The 14489-nt window shown below is 42.8% G+C and overlaps 1 protein-coding gene across 1 annotated transcript; it reads left to right on the top strand.

Annotated features, from left to right (window-relative positions):
* Positions 1-320: 320 nt before the first annotated feature.
* On the top strand, positions 321-12658 carry NDUFA9 (NADH:ubiquinone oxidoreductase subunit A9). Its single transcript, XM_039720384.1, has 11 exons — positions 321-432; positions 2616-2786; positions 3536-3633; positions 3817-3908; positions 6267-6408; positions 6745-6847; positions 7311-7378; positions 7513-7589; positions 9012-9107; positions 10924-10990; positions 12382-12658. The coding sequence occupies exons 1-11, from the start codon at positions 393-395 to the stop codon at positions 12547-12549; spliced, it is 1122 nt and encodes a 373-aa protein (XP_039576318.1). The 5' UTR covers positions 321-392; the 3' UTR covers positions 12550-12658.
* The last annotated feature ends 1831 nt before the right edge of the window (positions 12659-14489 follow it).

Below are 14489 nucleotides of genomic sequence, written 5' to 3'. Positions count from 1 at the left end.
AACTGTCCAGGTGGGGCCGGGCTCTGCTCCAAGGAACAAGGCACGGGACAAGACTCAAGCTGTGCCAGGAGAGGCTCGGGTTGGACACCACGAAGAATTCCTGCACTTTAAGAAGAACTTTTTCTTAGACATTGGAATAGGCTGCCCAGGTTGGCGGTGGAGTTAATTGCTGCACCCTGAGGTGTTGAAGGAAACACCAGAGGCACCACTCAGTGCCACAGCCCGGCGATCTGCAGTCACAAATACGCCTCAGCCACATCCACCACCGTTCCAACGCTAATGTGACTTTAACTACCGCGGAAGCCCCTGAGGGGCCCCGCGGCCCCGCCCCGCGCAGCCGCGCTGCGCTCGCGGCCCCGCGCACGCGCCGCCCCGCCCCAGGAAGACACAAGATGGCGGCGGCGACGCGCGGGCTGCGGCTGCCAAGGGCAGGTGAGTGTCAGCCCCGGCGGGCCCCTCACGCCCACCGCCCTCACCCAGCTCGGCCCGCCTGTGCGGCTCTGACCCGGCCCGGGACTGAGCTCCGATCCCGGCTCTGCGCGAGGGGAGCTCGCACCGCAGCGGCTGGAAAGGAGCTGCCGAGAATTTTTCCGGGGGCGCGGAAATGATCGTGTTTGTGCCTCCCTTCTCCTTCCGGAGCTGGGGATTGGGGCGCAAAGGGCTCGGGATGTAGCTGCGGGTGTCGCGCTGGGGCTGTCACTGCCCTGTAGATAAAAGCTTGGATTCCTTTTGCGGTTTCTTAGGTGACTGTGACCTTTGGGCCATGAACTATGGTAAAGTTCAGCTGCCAATGTTATATTTAAAGCGTGTATTTGGGTCTTTGATTCTGTTTAAACTGATTCTGCCCACAGTCTTAGATTGAGTAGCCTGGGAGATAGCAAACTGGTTTTGTTGGTAGAGGCAGGGAGGAATTTAATATCCTTTAAATAGGAGCGGTGTATTCTTTATTTACCTAAGTGGCTGTCAGACTGTCTTCCAGGATAAAATGAGAGATGTCTCATTTGTAGTGTCTTTTTCCAGTTTATGGGGTTGGGAGAGAATGGGGATAGACGAACTTTTGTGTAGAGAAAAAGGTGCTTTGGGTTTGCTGCAGATATTTGAGCTTTAATTTATAGAATGACAGAATTATTTGGATTGGAAGGGACCTTAAGGGCCATCTGGTTCCACCCCCCTGCCATGGGCAGGGACACCTTCCACTACCCAGGTTGCTCAGAGCCCCATCCAACCTGGCCTTGGACACTGCCAAAGATGGAGCAGCTACAGCTGCTCTGGAAAATGTCCCCATCCAGCCTGGCCTTGGACACTGCCAAGGATGGAGCAGCCACAGCTGCTCTGGAAAATCCAATTTGGAGCAATGAATATGCTTATAACCATAGCTGGTGATAATTTAAGGTAGCCAGACCTCATAGAGTTATGGAACAAGGAAAGTTGCTCATCACTAAACACCATATAGCGTAAGGTAAGCGCAGCAGAGGAATAGACAAAAGTGGGAGAATACAAAACAGTAATTAGGTGTTATTTGTTGGTATGATAGTGAAGAGGCATTATGGAGAGCCTGCCACCAATAATTTTTGAAGAAGTAACAGCAATGAAGCCACTGGGTAGTTGAAAACTATAAATTATTACTGATTTTTTAACTTTCAGTGGCTCTCAACCTGTCTTTCAGGACAAAATTGGAGATGCAATATCTTTTTCCAGTTTATGGGATATGGAGAGAACAGGGATAGACAGACTTTTGGGTAGCAAAAGACCTCCTTCAGGTGCTGAAATCTGGTTGGACTTTCTGGTTTGAGCTCTGCCAGCTGAGGTAACAGAATATCATTTGTGCCTCAACACACCCTATCCTTTTGATCTTCTCTGTGAAGATCATTGTGGCTGGAATGTCAGTGCCACGGTGTAACTAGTAATTCCTAACCACACTGGGATAAAGCCTTCTTTAGTGTGCACGTGTCAAGTTGCTCCCTGTCCTATCCAGCCTGGCCTTGGACACTTCCAGGGATGGGGCAGCCACAGCTTCTCTGGGCAACCTGTGCCAGGGCCTCAGAACCCTCATAGGGAAGAATTTCTTCCTCATATCCTATCCTATACCTCCTCTCTGTCAGTGTGAGGCCATTCCCTCTTGTCCTGTCACCACATGCTCTTGTATATTAGTATCCTGATGATGTCCTGCCTCCATGGCTCCCAAGTTTTCCTAGCTCCTTGAGGAAAGGAACAGCTTTGAGGCAGTATGCCATGTATCATGGATCTGGCTATTTGCATCTCTCCCTTTCATCTTGCTTCAGAGCTGTGATACAAAAGGATTGCTTCCTCTGCTATATTTTTATGTTTTTACTGAGTATTCTTTACTTGCTTCACCTTAAACTCACAGTGAGCTTTACTTGCTCTGTAAGAGCTGATGTTCTTTCTTTGCTCCTTCCATGTCTCGGTTTCGTCCTTAACTTTACCAGCAACTTCCCAGGCCTGCTCCCCTCTGACCTCTCCAAATATCTCTGAAACAGCCCAGGAGTCGTGGCGTGGTATATTAGAGAAAAAGGATCTGATGAGGAAACCAATATAAACTATGAGCTAGCAGTGCTGAATTAATGTCTCAAACTCTCTCCTGTTCTGTGTTGCAGGCCATGGAATTTCTGTCCTGACTGCAGCACCGTCGGTGTTGCAGCAGCACCGGCAGGTCCATCACGCTGTGATCCCTCATGGCAGAAGTGGAAGATCCTCTGTCAGTGGCATTGTGGCCACTGTCTTTGGAGCCACAGGTTTCCTGGGACGATATGTTGTTAACCGCTTAGGTAATGCTTACCAGGAGTACTGATTAAAGAAACTACCCAAAAAAATGTTTAACAAAACCAATTAGTCTCTGGGTTGCAGGGTGATGGAGAAGTCTCTGGCATTGTGGATCCTAAAAGCGTTTTGCAGTCTGCTTAAGTTTCAGCATGTAACAAGTAGTAAAAAGTGTTTTAATCAAGGAAATTTTGGAGCTTTGGAAGGTTAAGGTCATTAAAAGAAGTCTTACCCCTCTGTGGAATTCAAGTGTAAGGAGAGCTACAGCCTGTATTTGATTCCTCTGGTTTTAGCCTTATTGGGATGTTTTACTAAAGGTTTGCAGGAATTTGACTGGAATTCTTTAAAATTGCCCTTTTGAATTTAAATTTTGGAAAATAACCCATGCTGCTTTTTTCCTCTCCTTCTTTTCATGCAGCTTACAAAATGGAATATCCTTGTAAATGTTCCATTTTTAGGTATTCTGCTGTGTTTATAGGACACACCATTTTTGTTGTTGTTTGTTAATGAGCTTTGGCATTTTGTCTTGCAAGCCCAAATATTAAGGAAAAATCCTATTTAAGAATTTGAATTATGTGGGTTTAAGAAGAACCTTAGTTCTGTTCTACTTTTAGCTTTGCAAATATGCACTCAAGATACTCATGTCTAATTGTAGTGCTTTAATGCCAGGGGGAAAAGGGGGCTTTGTTTATTCAGAAATTCATCTACTTAAAGGCATGTATTTGTTTGAAACTTTGGGGGTTTTGTGGCCCTTTAGGTCGCATTGGCTCTCAAGTCATCATCCCCTATCGCTGTGATCAGTATGACCTGATGTATCTGCGGCCCATGGGTGACCTGGGGCAGCTTCTCTTCATGGTGAGTCTGGCTGGAGACCAAGCACAAACCCCTGGCTGTACAAGGCAGCTATGTAATCCTTCTCAAAGACACAGCTCCAGCTGTTGTTTAGCCTCTAAATGGGAATAGTGTGAAAGAGCTTGCTTTGGTGATGCTTATTTACACATTACCTCATATTTTCCCCATTTGATGCTCTGCTTGCAGGAGTGGGACTGTAGGGACAAAGATTCCATCCGAAGAGCCGTGGAACACAGCAATGTGGTCATTAACCTTATTGGAAAGGAATGGGAAACAAAGTAATTTTGCTTTTCTTTCTTTTCTTATATGTGATAGATTAGCACCGGGTATCGTAGCCATGTTTTACAGCATGTGTGTGCAGTGATATTGCCATTGTTTTTGGCTTCTGTGAAAAGACAACCCCAACATTTTGCATATAAAATTTCTTTAAAAGGTTAACTCCAGTCCTGGTTGTGATCTGCTTTGTAAAAGTGCATTCTTTCCACATTTTTCCAGTGTATAACTTTTGTTCTGTCAGAAAAATCAAATGTGCTACTGTCTCATACCTAGTGGGTGTTCCCTGAGTGCCTTCCTATAGATAATAGAGCCTTACCAATTTCTTATATCTATATTTACATTGACACTTTTTTATATTTAACTCATATTTACATTATATTTGCATTTACATTATCAGAGAAGTAAGATTTCATCCTGTCACTTGGACATAGTTATGAGTTGTAGTCTGCTAGAAAAAGCCATGATCAAACAGGAATAGCTGATGGAGAGTTGATTATTAAGTTGATCATTAAGATTATGACTAATAACATCATTCCTTGGTAGAATTTTGGCACAGACAATATTAGCTACAGAAGCATTCTTTGATAATAATTTCTAAGAATAGTTTCTTTTTGAAATTCATTTTAAAATTCCCATATTTTAGGTTAAAAATGCCTGTAACAGCCACCTTCAGTGTGTGTGTGTGTGTGTTCATACAATTGTGTCCATTTTATTTAAAGCCTTGTGCAGAACTGCCAGACAAAAATTCAATGGTGAGATTTGCCTTTGTATGATGCATAATTTTTGCTCTGATAGTAGACAGAAACAAACGTCAATACCAGTTTCATCTCTGTTTATAAACCTAATGCTTTTGTTGCCTTTTTTTTTATGACCAGCCCTTTGATGTTCAAAATTTCTGGTCTTGTGTAAAAAGTGTGATTTATAGAAAAGACAGTTTATTTTATTATTAAAAGGAAATGTGAGGACAACAACAGAAAGTTTTATTATGTTTAAAGGTCCCCAAACCTTGTTCTCTGTGCAGTTTCAATAGATTGAAACAGACAAGTCTTGGTCCATGTTCAAAACTTTTGGACATTACAGAACTTAACCGCTGTGTGGCACAAATGTTTTAATCACATGTTTTGTGCATGTGGGTATCAGTGGTGGTGCTGAAACCCTGAGATCAAGTTCTCTGCTTTGTTAAACATGAGGTCAGAGTAACCGTTGTAATCATTCCAGAGCCTGTGAAAAACTTGGGCAGGAAGAAAAGTAGGATTAGATGGAGAGATCAGTCAAAAAAAGCAAAGCCTACCATGAAATATTTTCTTCTTTGCTTTGTACTTGTGTCCAGGCTCCTCTGTGTGTACTGTGTTGTTTGAAACTCCATGGTTACAGGAGGGACGTTGTTCTCGTGTGTTTCTAAATCTATTTTGGTGAACAGAAAAGGAGTGATGGTTCCCAGGATCAGATTAGTTATTGAAGGCTCAAAAATAACTTTGTATTTTTAAGGCTTTCTTTGGACTCCAGTGGGATCTGAAGAGCTGTGGGAGGATGTAAGGACACAGAGGGAGGTGTTTGGATTAGATGCTTGTTACCCAAAGCAAATGGTCTAGATGCAGGGGTGCCTACAGGGACAATACAACAATATGAGAAGCCAGTTCTCTTTCTTGCAGTTTTGCAATTGTTGGCAGTTCTGCATGGAGACAGAGCTTCTGTATTGCTCTTGATGAGATACCAAACTGGTTGACAGTATAACCCTATAATTTAGGCCCCTTGAATGTCATACAGTGAGGGGAGAATTTCTTGCTTCTCCTGAAGTCCCTTTCAGCTCTGAAATGGTTCTAAATGCTCTGACAAATCGTTTTTCCATTTGCATGAGCACCTCTGTGTTCTCTGGTTTGTTTTTATCTTCTCCCCCCCTGCCAAGCAGCTGCCCTGATTTGTGCTGCTCAGAAATTTTGAGCTTCTTTGTAGTGTAATTAGGTGTGTCAAATCATGGCAAATTTTGAACAGGGTTTGTAAAAACATAGCCTTCCTCAGAGGTCAGGATGCAGGAGTGCTTCTTTTAATAAAAATGTGTTTCCACTTTCACTGGGAGTTTTCTGTTTGTCACAGACAAGTGGGCAAGAGGATTTTTCATACTGATTTAATCTTATCAGGTGAAAGGGCAGAGAAGCTAAAATTGAAGATTACAGTTGCAATTTCACTTTCGTCTAATATTCATTATATGAAGAGTCCATCATAAAGGGAAATTTTGTTTCTAACAAATAGTGTAGGTTTTTGATAATACATTCAAGTAATATGTAATAATTGCTTTTTGGCTGAGTGGCAGCCATTGTTAATTGCTCTTAAAGTAATGTTTGGGTCTTGCCTTGCTTTAGAAACTTCAGATTTGAAGATGAATTTGTAAATATTCCTCAAAGTATCGCACATATAAGTAAGGAAGCTGGTGTGGAAAAATTCATTCACATCTCTCACCTGAATGCTAGCATGAAGAGTCCCTCTAAATACCTCAGGAGCAAAGTAAGTCTGGAATCCACTTAAGTATATTTCCTGAGAATGTACTTTGTGTTTGGTTTGGGTTTGGTTTTCTCCCCCAGCTGGAGCTGTTTGAAGGAAATCAGTGTATGAATTTACTACAGGCTGTTTTCTGCAGCTGAGAAATGTTTGGGCTTTTTGTGAGACTTTTATCTTAGAGCAGCATCTCGAGGATCAAATGGCTTAGATATAAATAATTTTTGTGCTACTGGTGGCATAATTTTTTTTAGTTCTGTAGTCAAGGGTGCCTTCTGCTATGAAAGGCATCTACTTCTGCTTGGTTCAGCATGGATGTAATGAATGTGTTTGTTTTATTGATAGGCTGTTGGAGAGGAGGTTGTGAGGGAAGAATTTCCAGATGCTGTAATTTTGAAGCCCTCTGAGATGTTTGGGAGAGAGGACCGATTTCTCAATCATTATGCAAGTAGGTACTCTTGGAATGATAAATCCATGTATGATTTATGTAACTGCCTGAAGAGAACAGAGAGAAAATGGTATTTGCTTCTGAAAAGCAGGCAGGTGTGTTCTTATCAGCAATGTGTGGGATATACAGCAACATACTAAATTCTCACCTCTTGACAGAATTCTTTCTCAGTCTAGTTAGATATTGCTCTTTGTTTTTATTTTTGTAATAATTTTATTTTGAGGGGTGTGTGTACTGACTCACTCTAAGGAAACAGCAAATGCAGCCCTCTCGTTAGTGTTAATACGAAAATTAAAATGTCCTGAAAAAAAATGCTGCTGCAATTGGCTGGGAATTCTTCCCAATCCATTTTTTTTAAAGATAAGTCAATTTTCAAAAGAGATCCACACTCAGTGTGGTGTCAAATGTCTTGGTTATTCTGATACTGAAAGGATTCCCAGATTTTCTCTTTTTTTTACATCAGACATGCGCTGGTTTGGTGGTGTCCCTCTTGTTTCTCTGGGCAAAAAAACAGTGAAGCAACCAGTCTATGTAAGTTTTACATGAAATCCCAATGTCAAATCCTCGGTGGGTGGATGTGTTGGTCTGTAAACCACCTCTGAAAGAAGAGTGTGTGCATGTCTTCCTGTTTTCTCTTGGTAACTGTTGGAATTTGTTCCTCACAGGTGGTTGATGTAGCAAAGGCAATTATTAATGCAATTAAGAATCCTGATGCAAAAGGAAAAACATATGCCTTGGCTGGGTAAGTCACTTTCTCTGATTCTCATTAACTGTAGTACATCTTTATGGTGTCACTTTTTGGCATGCTGCACAGTACGTTTAATTTCTCCATCCATGCACACAGTTCAAGCTGCAATAAATTCCACCTCCTTTTTGGGAGGAAAAATGGCTCAAGCAAGCTCTTACTGTGAGTACTCTGAAAATCCTAATCTGGGCTCCACTGCATTTCATGTGATGTATGTGCACACAGAGAAGTAGGCAGCTTGGAAAACATGCTAGACAACATGGATTTGGGGAGAATTCTGGTAAAGCTGTGTGGAAACCACCTGGAATTAGAATTGGATCTTAGAGGCAGTGGATCTACAGTTAGAGACTGGATTTACAGGTTGCCCAGAGGAACTGTGGCTGCCCTGTCCCTGGAAGTGTTCAAGCCCAGGTTAGACAGAGCTCTGAGCAACCTGGGGTAGTGGAAGGTGGGGCTGGAATGAGATGGTTTTTGAGGTCCCTTTCAACCCAAACCATTTTATGGTTCTCTGATCTCTTGGAACTTTTTTGGAGAACATGTCAGTTGAAGGCTCAGTTTTCATGCTTGTAACCTTAGACCTTGGCATCTGCGATCCTGCATTTATCAAACTGCTCGGCAGTGTGCTCTTGTGGTGTCATGGAGCTTTTCAGAATGTTTTGGAATGGCAGCAAATTGCCTGGAAAGCCAAGGAAGATACCTGACAGCTTAGGCTGAGCACATCTAGAGAGCCTAAAATGCCAAGGTACAATCTGAACAAGAAAGAAATGGGAATTTCCAGTGGTTTGTATTACTCCTAGGCAAGTGGATGGAAGACTGACTACTTCATTCTCTCTGTCTTGAGAGAGGGGGAATGCATTTTTTGGACAATTCATCTTGCTTTTAAATAGAACAAGATGTTAATCAAGTAAAGGCTGGTGAATAAATTTCCCTGCAGCCATTTCTACCAAAGATGGGATGTCTTGTTAATAAAGCATCCTTAATTCTCCATTTGATTTCTGGCTTCCAAGTGGGCTTGAACAAACTCCTGTCACAGTGCTGGAAGTCTTTGAATTCAGAATTGGAGTCAGCATGGAAGGAGGCACATTCAGGTGTGCTTTCAAAGCACACAGAAACACTTCATCCAGTGTGGTTGTGGTGGGTTAGTCTTGGCCAGCAGCCAAATGCCCACTGTCCCTTTCTGCTGAATCTTTACCATGCTTCTCCCCAGCTCCAGGATGGGCCCTTCTACAGGCTGCAGTCCTCCAGGATAAACCTCCTCCCTGTGAGCCACAGGGGAATCTCTGCTGGCAAATTACTTGGATTGAAGAAACGGGCTCTTTGTAGCCTTGGGGGTGGAGAGTTTTAAATTGTTTTTCTTCTTGGGTGTTAATATTGCAGTGTAGGTGACTGAGGTGTGATGTTTGCTGTGTTCCCTTCCAGCCCTCACCGGTACCTGCTGTACGACATGGTTGAGTACATCTACGCCATTGCCCACCGCCCTTTCATTCCCTACCCGCTGCCACGGCCTCTCTACCAGTAAGTGGGACCCTAATTCAGTAAGCTCTTGGCTGCACAGAAGCATCAATACCTGTTGTGTGGGTTATTTACTCTGCCCAGTTGTTATTAAAGTGGTGGGGCTGCAGAAGTTGCCTTTCTAAGGTACTTGTTAGCCACTTTTGAGCCTTCAGCTCAGGGACAGGCCTGCATTTGATGAGCTGGTACATGAAATGTATGCTTGTAGTGAGCTTAATATAGCCATTCATTCCAGAGTCATTTCTCCTGACATCTAGGGACAGGATGAGAGGACGTAGCCTCAAGCTGCACCAGGGGATGCTCAGGTTGGACATCAGGAAGAATTTCTTCACAGGAAGGGTGGCTGAACATTGGAATGGGCTGCCCAGGGAGGTGTTGAAGAAACAAGTGGGCATGGCAGTCAGTAGTCTAGTCTGGTTGACAAGGTGGTGATCAGCAGAGGTTCGACTTGATTATCCTGGACATCTTCTCCTACCTAAGTCATTCTGTGATTTAATGGCTTTGCTGAGCCAAGAAGTAGCAAAAGGTCCTAATTCAATAAAATTAGTAGCAAACCAAATGATTTTTAACAATACCACAGGGAAAATCTGTGTGTATGTTGCTGACTGCAGGCCCTGACAGATAGTTTTGCACAACCTTAAGGACCTGCTACTGAGCCTGGGCCTGATTTTTAGGGAATAGTCACATCTTTTTGAAGAGCTCAAACAATACATGCCATTTCAGAAGTTGCCCTCAGCACGATGGGGCTGTGTTATTGTTTAGCATACTAGTCCTCCTCATTTTTAGTACAATGCAAATTAATAAGCTTAATCAGTTACCAGAGTTAGAACCCTTTTAGCAGTACGACTCAGCATTGGATCCATGGAAGTGCTGATGAAGAACACTTAGAACATCTTAAACTGTTTTGGCTGTTCCTATATTGGCTGCAAGAGGCACCAGGCACATGGCTCTGGTGACAGAGCAGCTTGTTAGAAAGGTGCTGTGTGGATGCTTCTTAGTTTCATTCACATTTGCTGCAGTCCATGTTATGCTTTTTTATTTATGGGCTAAACTAAGTGATAGTTCATATTTTTGTGAAAAGAATGCACCTAAAAGGCCGATGAGCCTGGTTGTGTTTGTGTGCAGTAACTCAGTAACACCCTGATCTGCCAGGTGAGCACTTCACCAAGAGGTCCTGCCTGTTCAGTGAGAGACTCTGCTGTTGGTCCCAAGACACTGAGCAAGAACTGTACCATTATTTTGTTTTCCCCATCAGATTTCATTTCTTTCAAGGGAAAATTCATTTCTGAAAACTGCAGATACCCCAGTCCTCACCCTTTTTATAGATTGCTCCAGATTCCACCAGCATGTTTGTGTTGCTGATAACTGCTGATTAGTTGTCAGCAAGTGTGTTTTCTTCTGGAGGCATTGAATCCAACATCGTGACTAATTGGATTGCTGCCTACACTGGCAGGGAACAGAGTTTGAATGAAAGGCAGGGGCAAGACTCAGCCCTCTGGTGTGTGGGGAATTGGATGGGGGATTTACTTTCCCCACCCACTAATGCTCATTTTAACTTCTAGAGATCTGCTTCTCCATTCATCCAAAGTAAACTAATACAAGATCCAATAATTCAGGAACAGTTAATTAACAGAAACACAAGGAAGAACTTGGTGGCTGGCACATCTAGTGCTTTAATGAACTCAGAGCTTGCAAGAACAGCTGCTTGCTGTTGGAGCAACCTCTTGCTCACCATCTATTAAGTCTGAAATAATTTTTACCAGATTTCTATGTATCTGGATAAATGACTGCGCTTTTATACTATTTCTTCTGTTCACAGTTTAGTTGCAAGATTCTTTGAGATTAATCCGTTTGAACCGTGGTTGACACGGGACAAGGTGGATCGGGTAAGTGTGGGACCAGCCAAAAATCCCTCTTGGGAAATATTTCATGGTGCATTTGTTACTCCCACTTGCAGTTTTGCATTCTCCAAAACCACATGGAATTGAAAACAGCTGAAAGTAGAGGTTGGATGAGCAAAATGAGGGGGGAAGTGCTCCCCACTCTTAATTTATGTTCCTCTAGATGCACTCAAATCACTTCCATCTTCCAGGGAATGGTGTTTTTAACAACTGAAGTTGAACTGACACCCTGTACACATTCCAAAATCTCGCTTAACATTCAAGTGTGTTTCCTGCAAGAACATTGCCACTTCATGTTTATTCCTGACTTCTCAGAGTGTTTCATTGGGGGTGGAGAAATAAGTTGCAAAAAACCAACTGCAAGCAAGGAAAAAGCAGGAATTGGCAAGGGTTAGTGTCAAAATTTGGCATATGTGTAGGGTAGCAAAGATAGTCATGTACATTGCCTAAACTTTCTGCTTTCTGAATTACGGAGTGACTCTCCCAGCTGTTTTGCAGCACTGGAATTTCAATATATTTTGTTACAACACAACATCAATAGCCTACTTAACCTGATTGTCCCCCTGGATATAATTGTAACATCTCCAAAAACCTTCAGCTGCCTTTGTAGTTTCTTTCATTATATTTCATAAAATAAGCCTGCACCAAATCACTAAAACTGCTGCAAGTCAGCTGTAGCATAGGTAGTGTAAGAGGGAGTTTCTCCATGTCACTTCTGGGTCTGATTGTTCGTCTTTCCAAGCTTCTCTTCCTTAAATAATATGTACAATATTAGATGTATTTGATTTAAAAGACCTTTCAAGGAACACCAGCATAAGAGAAATCTCTGTTTTCTATGGGTTGCATATATAGAATATAGTTAATATATAGTAATTCTATAGGTAATATAATTATATTATATTATATAGGTAATATAATTAACTATGGTAATAGAATCAAATATTTGTACCAAGCCATGTTCTAAACCATAAACACAGCAAAACGATTTACCAGAGGTGATAATTCAACACAACATTTTCTTGACAAATCAGAATATCCATAATTGGAGTTCAAGTATAGCCTTGGAGTTTCACTTAATTTTGCTGTTGTGATGCAGTAACCTCCCTGATAATGTATGGAGAATAAAGGAAGGCACTTCGTGCATGGTATTTATTCCTGAATTAAAGCCTGAAGGACTTCTTGCTGGGTGCAGAATACCTGTACCTCCTGTTGAAGGTCTTGGTACTCAAGAGCTTGTGTAATTGTGCCACAGTTCTGTGTGAATCTTTCTTCCTCTACTTCTTTTGTCAGGAGAGTAATTGCATTGGGTGCAAAGCTGTTCATTTCAAGTGAATTATCTTTTGTTTTTTTCCTTACCCTCCCCATTCTTGTTGAAGTTTCACACAACAGACATGACATTTCCTGACCTTCCTGGTTTTGAAGAGCTGGGGATTGAACCAGCCTCCCTGGAGCAAAAAGCCATCGAAGTCCTGCGCCGTCACCGCAGGTTCCGCTGGTTGGACGCTGAGCTGGAGGAAGCAAAGCCAAAAACACAGCCCATGTAACAACTGGCAAGGGGGATATTTAAAGCTTCTTAAACTGCCTTCGGATGACCCAGCTTCTTTGGAGAACTGTGTACATACTGAGTAAAATGTATTAATCATGTAAACTGTATTTCACCAGTGTTGTCTTTTCAGTTAAGGGGGGATTGTCAGTGCAATGTGAATTTTCTCTCTGCCACAGAAGGTAATAACATGGTTGCTTAGCCTGGTGAGCACTGTAATGTTTTGAAGGTTGGAACTAGAGGGAATATGCCATAGTACTTGTCCCTTTCTCCCTTGGCTCTCAAAGCAAATGTGTCACTGAGCTGTAGGTGTTCAAACAGTTTCAAGAGGGTTGCAGTTCGGGACTAGGTCATCCAGAATGTGCCCTTTCCAGTAGGAATTGCTGGGAATGCTGCCTATTCAGACTACGAGATCTCAGACAAAGCCCTGGTTTGAAGTTTTTGACTCTTCTATACTTGGTTTTCTGTGCTGAACATGGCTCTTAAAGAAAGTGCCAGCCTCCTTTCAGGGAGTTGTAGGGAGCCACAGTCACTGAGCCTGCTTTTCTCCAGGTTAAACATCCCCAGCTCCCTCAGCTGTTTGCTGTAGCCAGAGAACAGGATCTCTCACTCTTTCTATATTGCCAAAGTACAATGAAACTCTTGGGCAAAGTGTTCCTCAGATTTCAAGAGCTTCCACATCAAAACTGCTGCTGCTAATGTTTACTCTGTTAGAAGGAGGTGGGCTCTTGTGAGTGTTTTGATCCTGCCTTTGAAGGAAGTATTAAATTTGTCTCTCCCGTGGATTGTTTATTTTTTTTTGATAACGTAAGTTCAAAAGCTAGGGCAAACTGGAAATGAAGTGCATATTGTTAGTAATTTGAACATAAACTTCTATTATTTTTGACTGCCAGCTTTTCTCTATCAGACCCTAACTATAGTCTCATTAGCACTCATTTGCTAAGTGTGGCCCTGATCTTGATTTATTGCACGTTGCTCTCATCCTGCTGTGAAAAGCACTCATGTTCCTGAGCTGCTTCACAGGAGTACAGAGATGCAATTATCACACAGCCCTACGTCTAACGAGCAGTTTCCATTTTCAGATAGCAAAGTGCTGCAGGGAAAGCTGGCAAGGGCAGTGTTGGAATGTGAGGTGCCAGTTCTAGAAATATTTACCATGGTGCAGTGATTTATTTTTCCTGCCCCCCTCATTCGAAGCACAGCTTTTCCAGTTGCACTGCTGAGCTCTCCTACAGGATCTTAGTTCAGACAGCCATTAGAGAGTGGGAAAGGAGTGAATATCCATGAGAAATTTACTTGAAGTAGCTGTTGCACATCAGGAATATAGGTAGAGCATCACACCACAATGCCTTACACAGCACTTCCCCTTCCCACCTTGCAGAAACTGTGCTGTGATTTCTCCTTAGTTACCTTTCTGAAGCAATTCCTTTATTTTGTAATACAGCCCTGAGTACAGAATTGCTGTAATCCATAGAATTGCTAAGGTTGGAAAAGACCTCCAGGATTGTTGAGTCCAATCTTGGGTTACCACCTTGATAATTAGACCAGAGCACTGAGTGCCACACCCAGTGGTTTCTTGAACACCTTCAGAGATGGGGATTCCACAGTGTCCCCATGACAACCCCTTCCAATGCCTGAGCACCCTTTCCATGAAGAAATTCCTGCTGATGTCCAACCCAAACCTCCTTTGGCACAGCTCGAGGCTGTTTCCTATTGTCCTGTCTCTTCTTATTGGGAGCAGAGCCTGACCCCCACCTGGGTGCACCCGCCTGTCAGGGAGTTGTGGAGGTGTCGAGAGCCAGAAGGTCCCACCGAGCCTTTTTTCCTTCAGGCTGAGAAATGCTTAAGAGTTTCTCCAGTTGCTTAGAGGGCAGATTTTAATGACTGAGAGGAGCATTCATGCTGGCAGTAATTATTCTGTAGTTACTTCTCTCTCCCTGC

The sequence above is a fragment of the Passer montanus genome, unplaced genomic scaffold (genome assembly GCF_014805655.1).
Source record: "Passer montanus isolate IOZ18808 unplaced genomic scaffold, ASM1480565v1 scaffold106, whole genome shotgun sequence".
NCBI classification, from domain to species: Eukaryota; Metazoa; Chordata; class Aves; order Passeriformes; family Passeridae; genus Passer; species Passer montanus.
The sequence above is the reverse complement of the archived record's forward strand: the minus strand, read 5'-3'. Positions and strand labels throughout refer to the sequence as shown.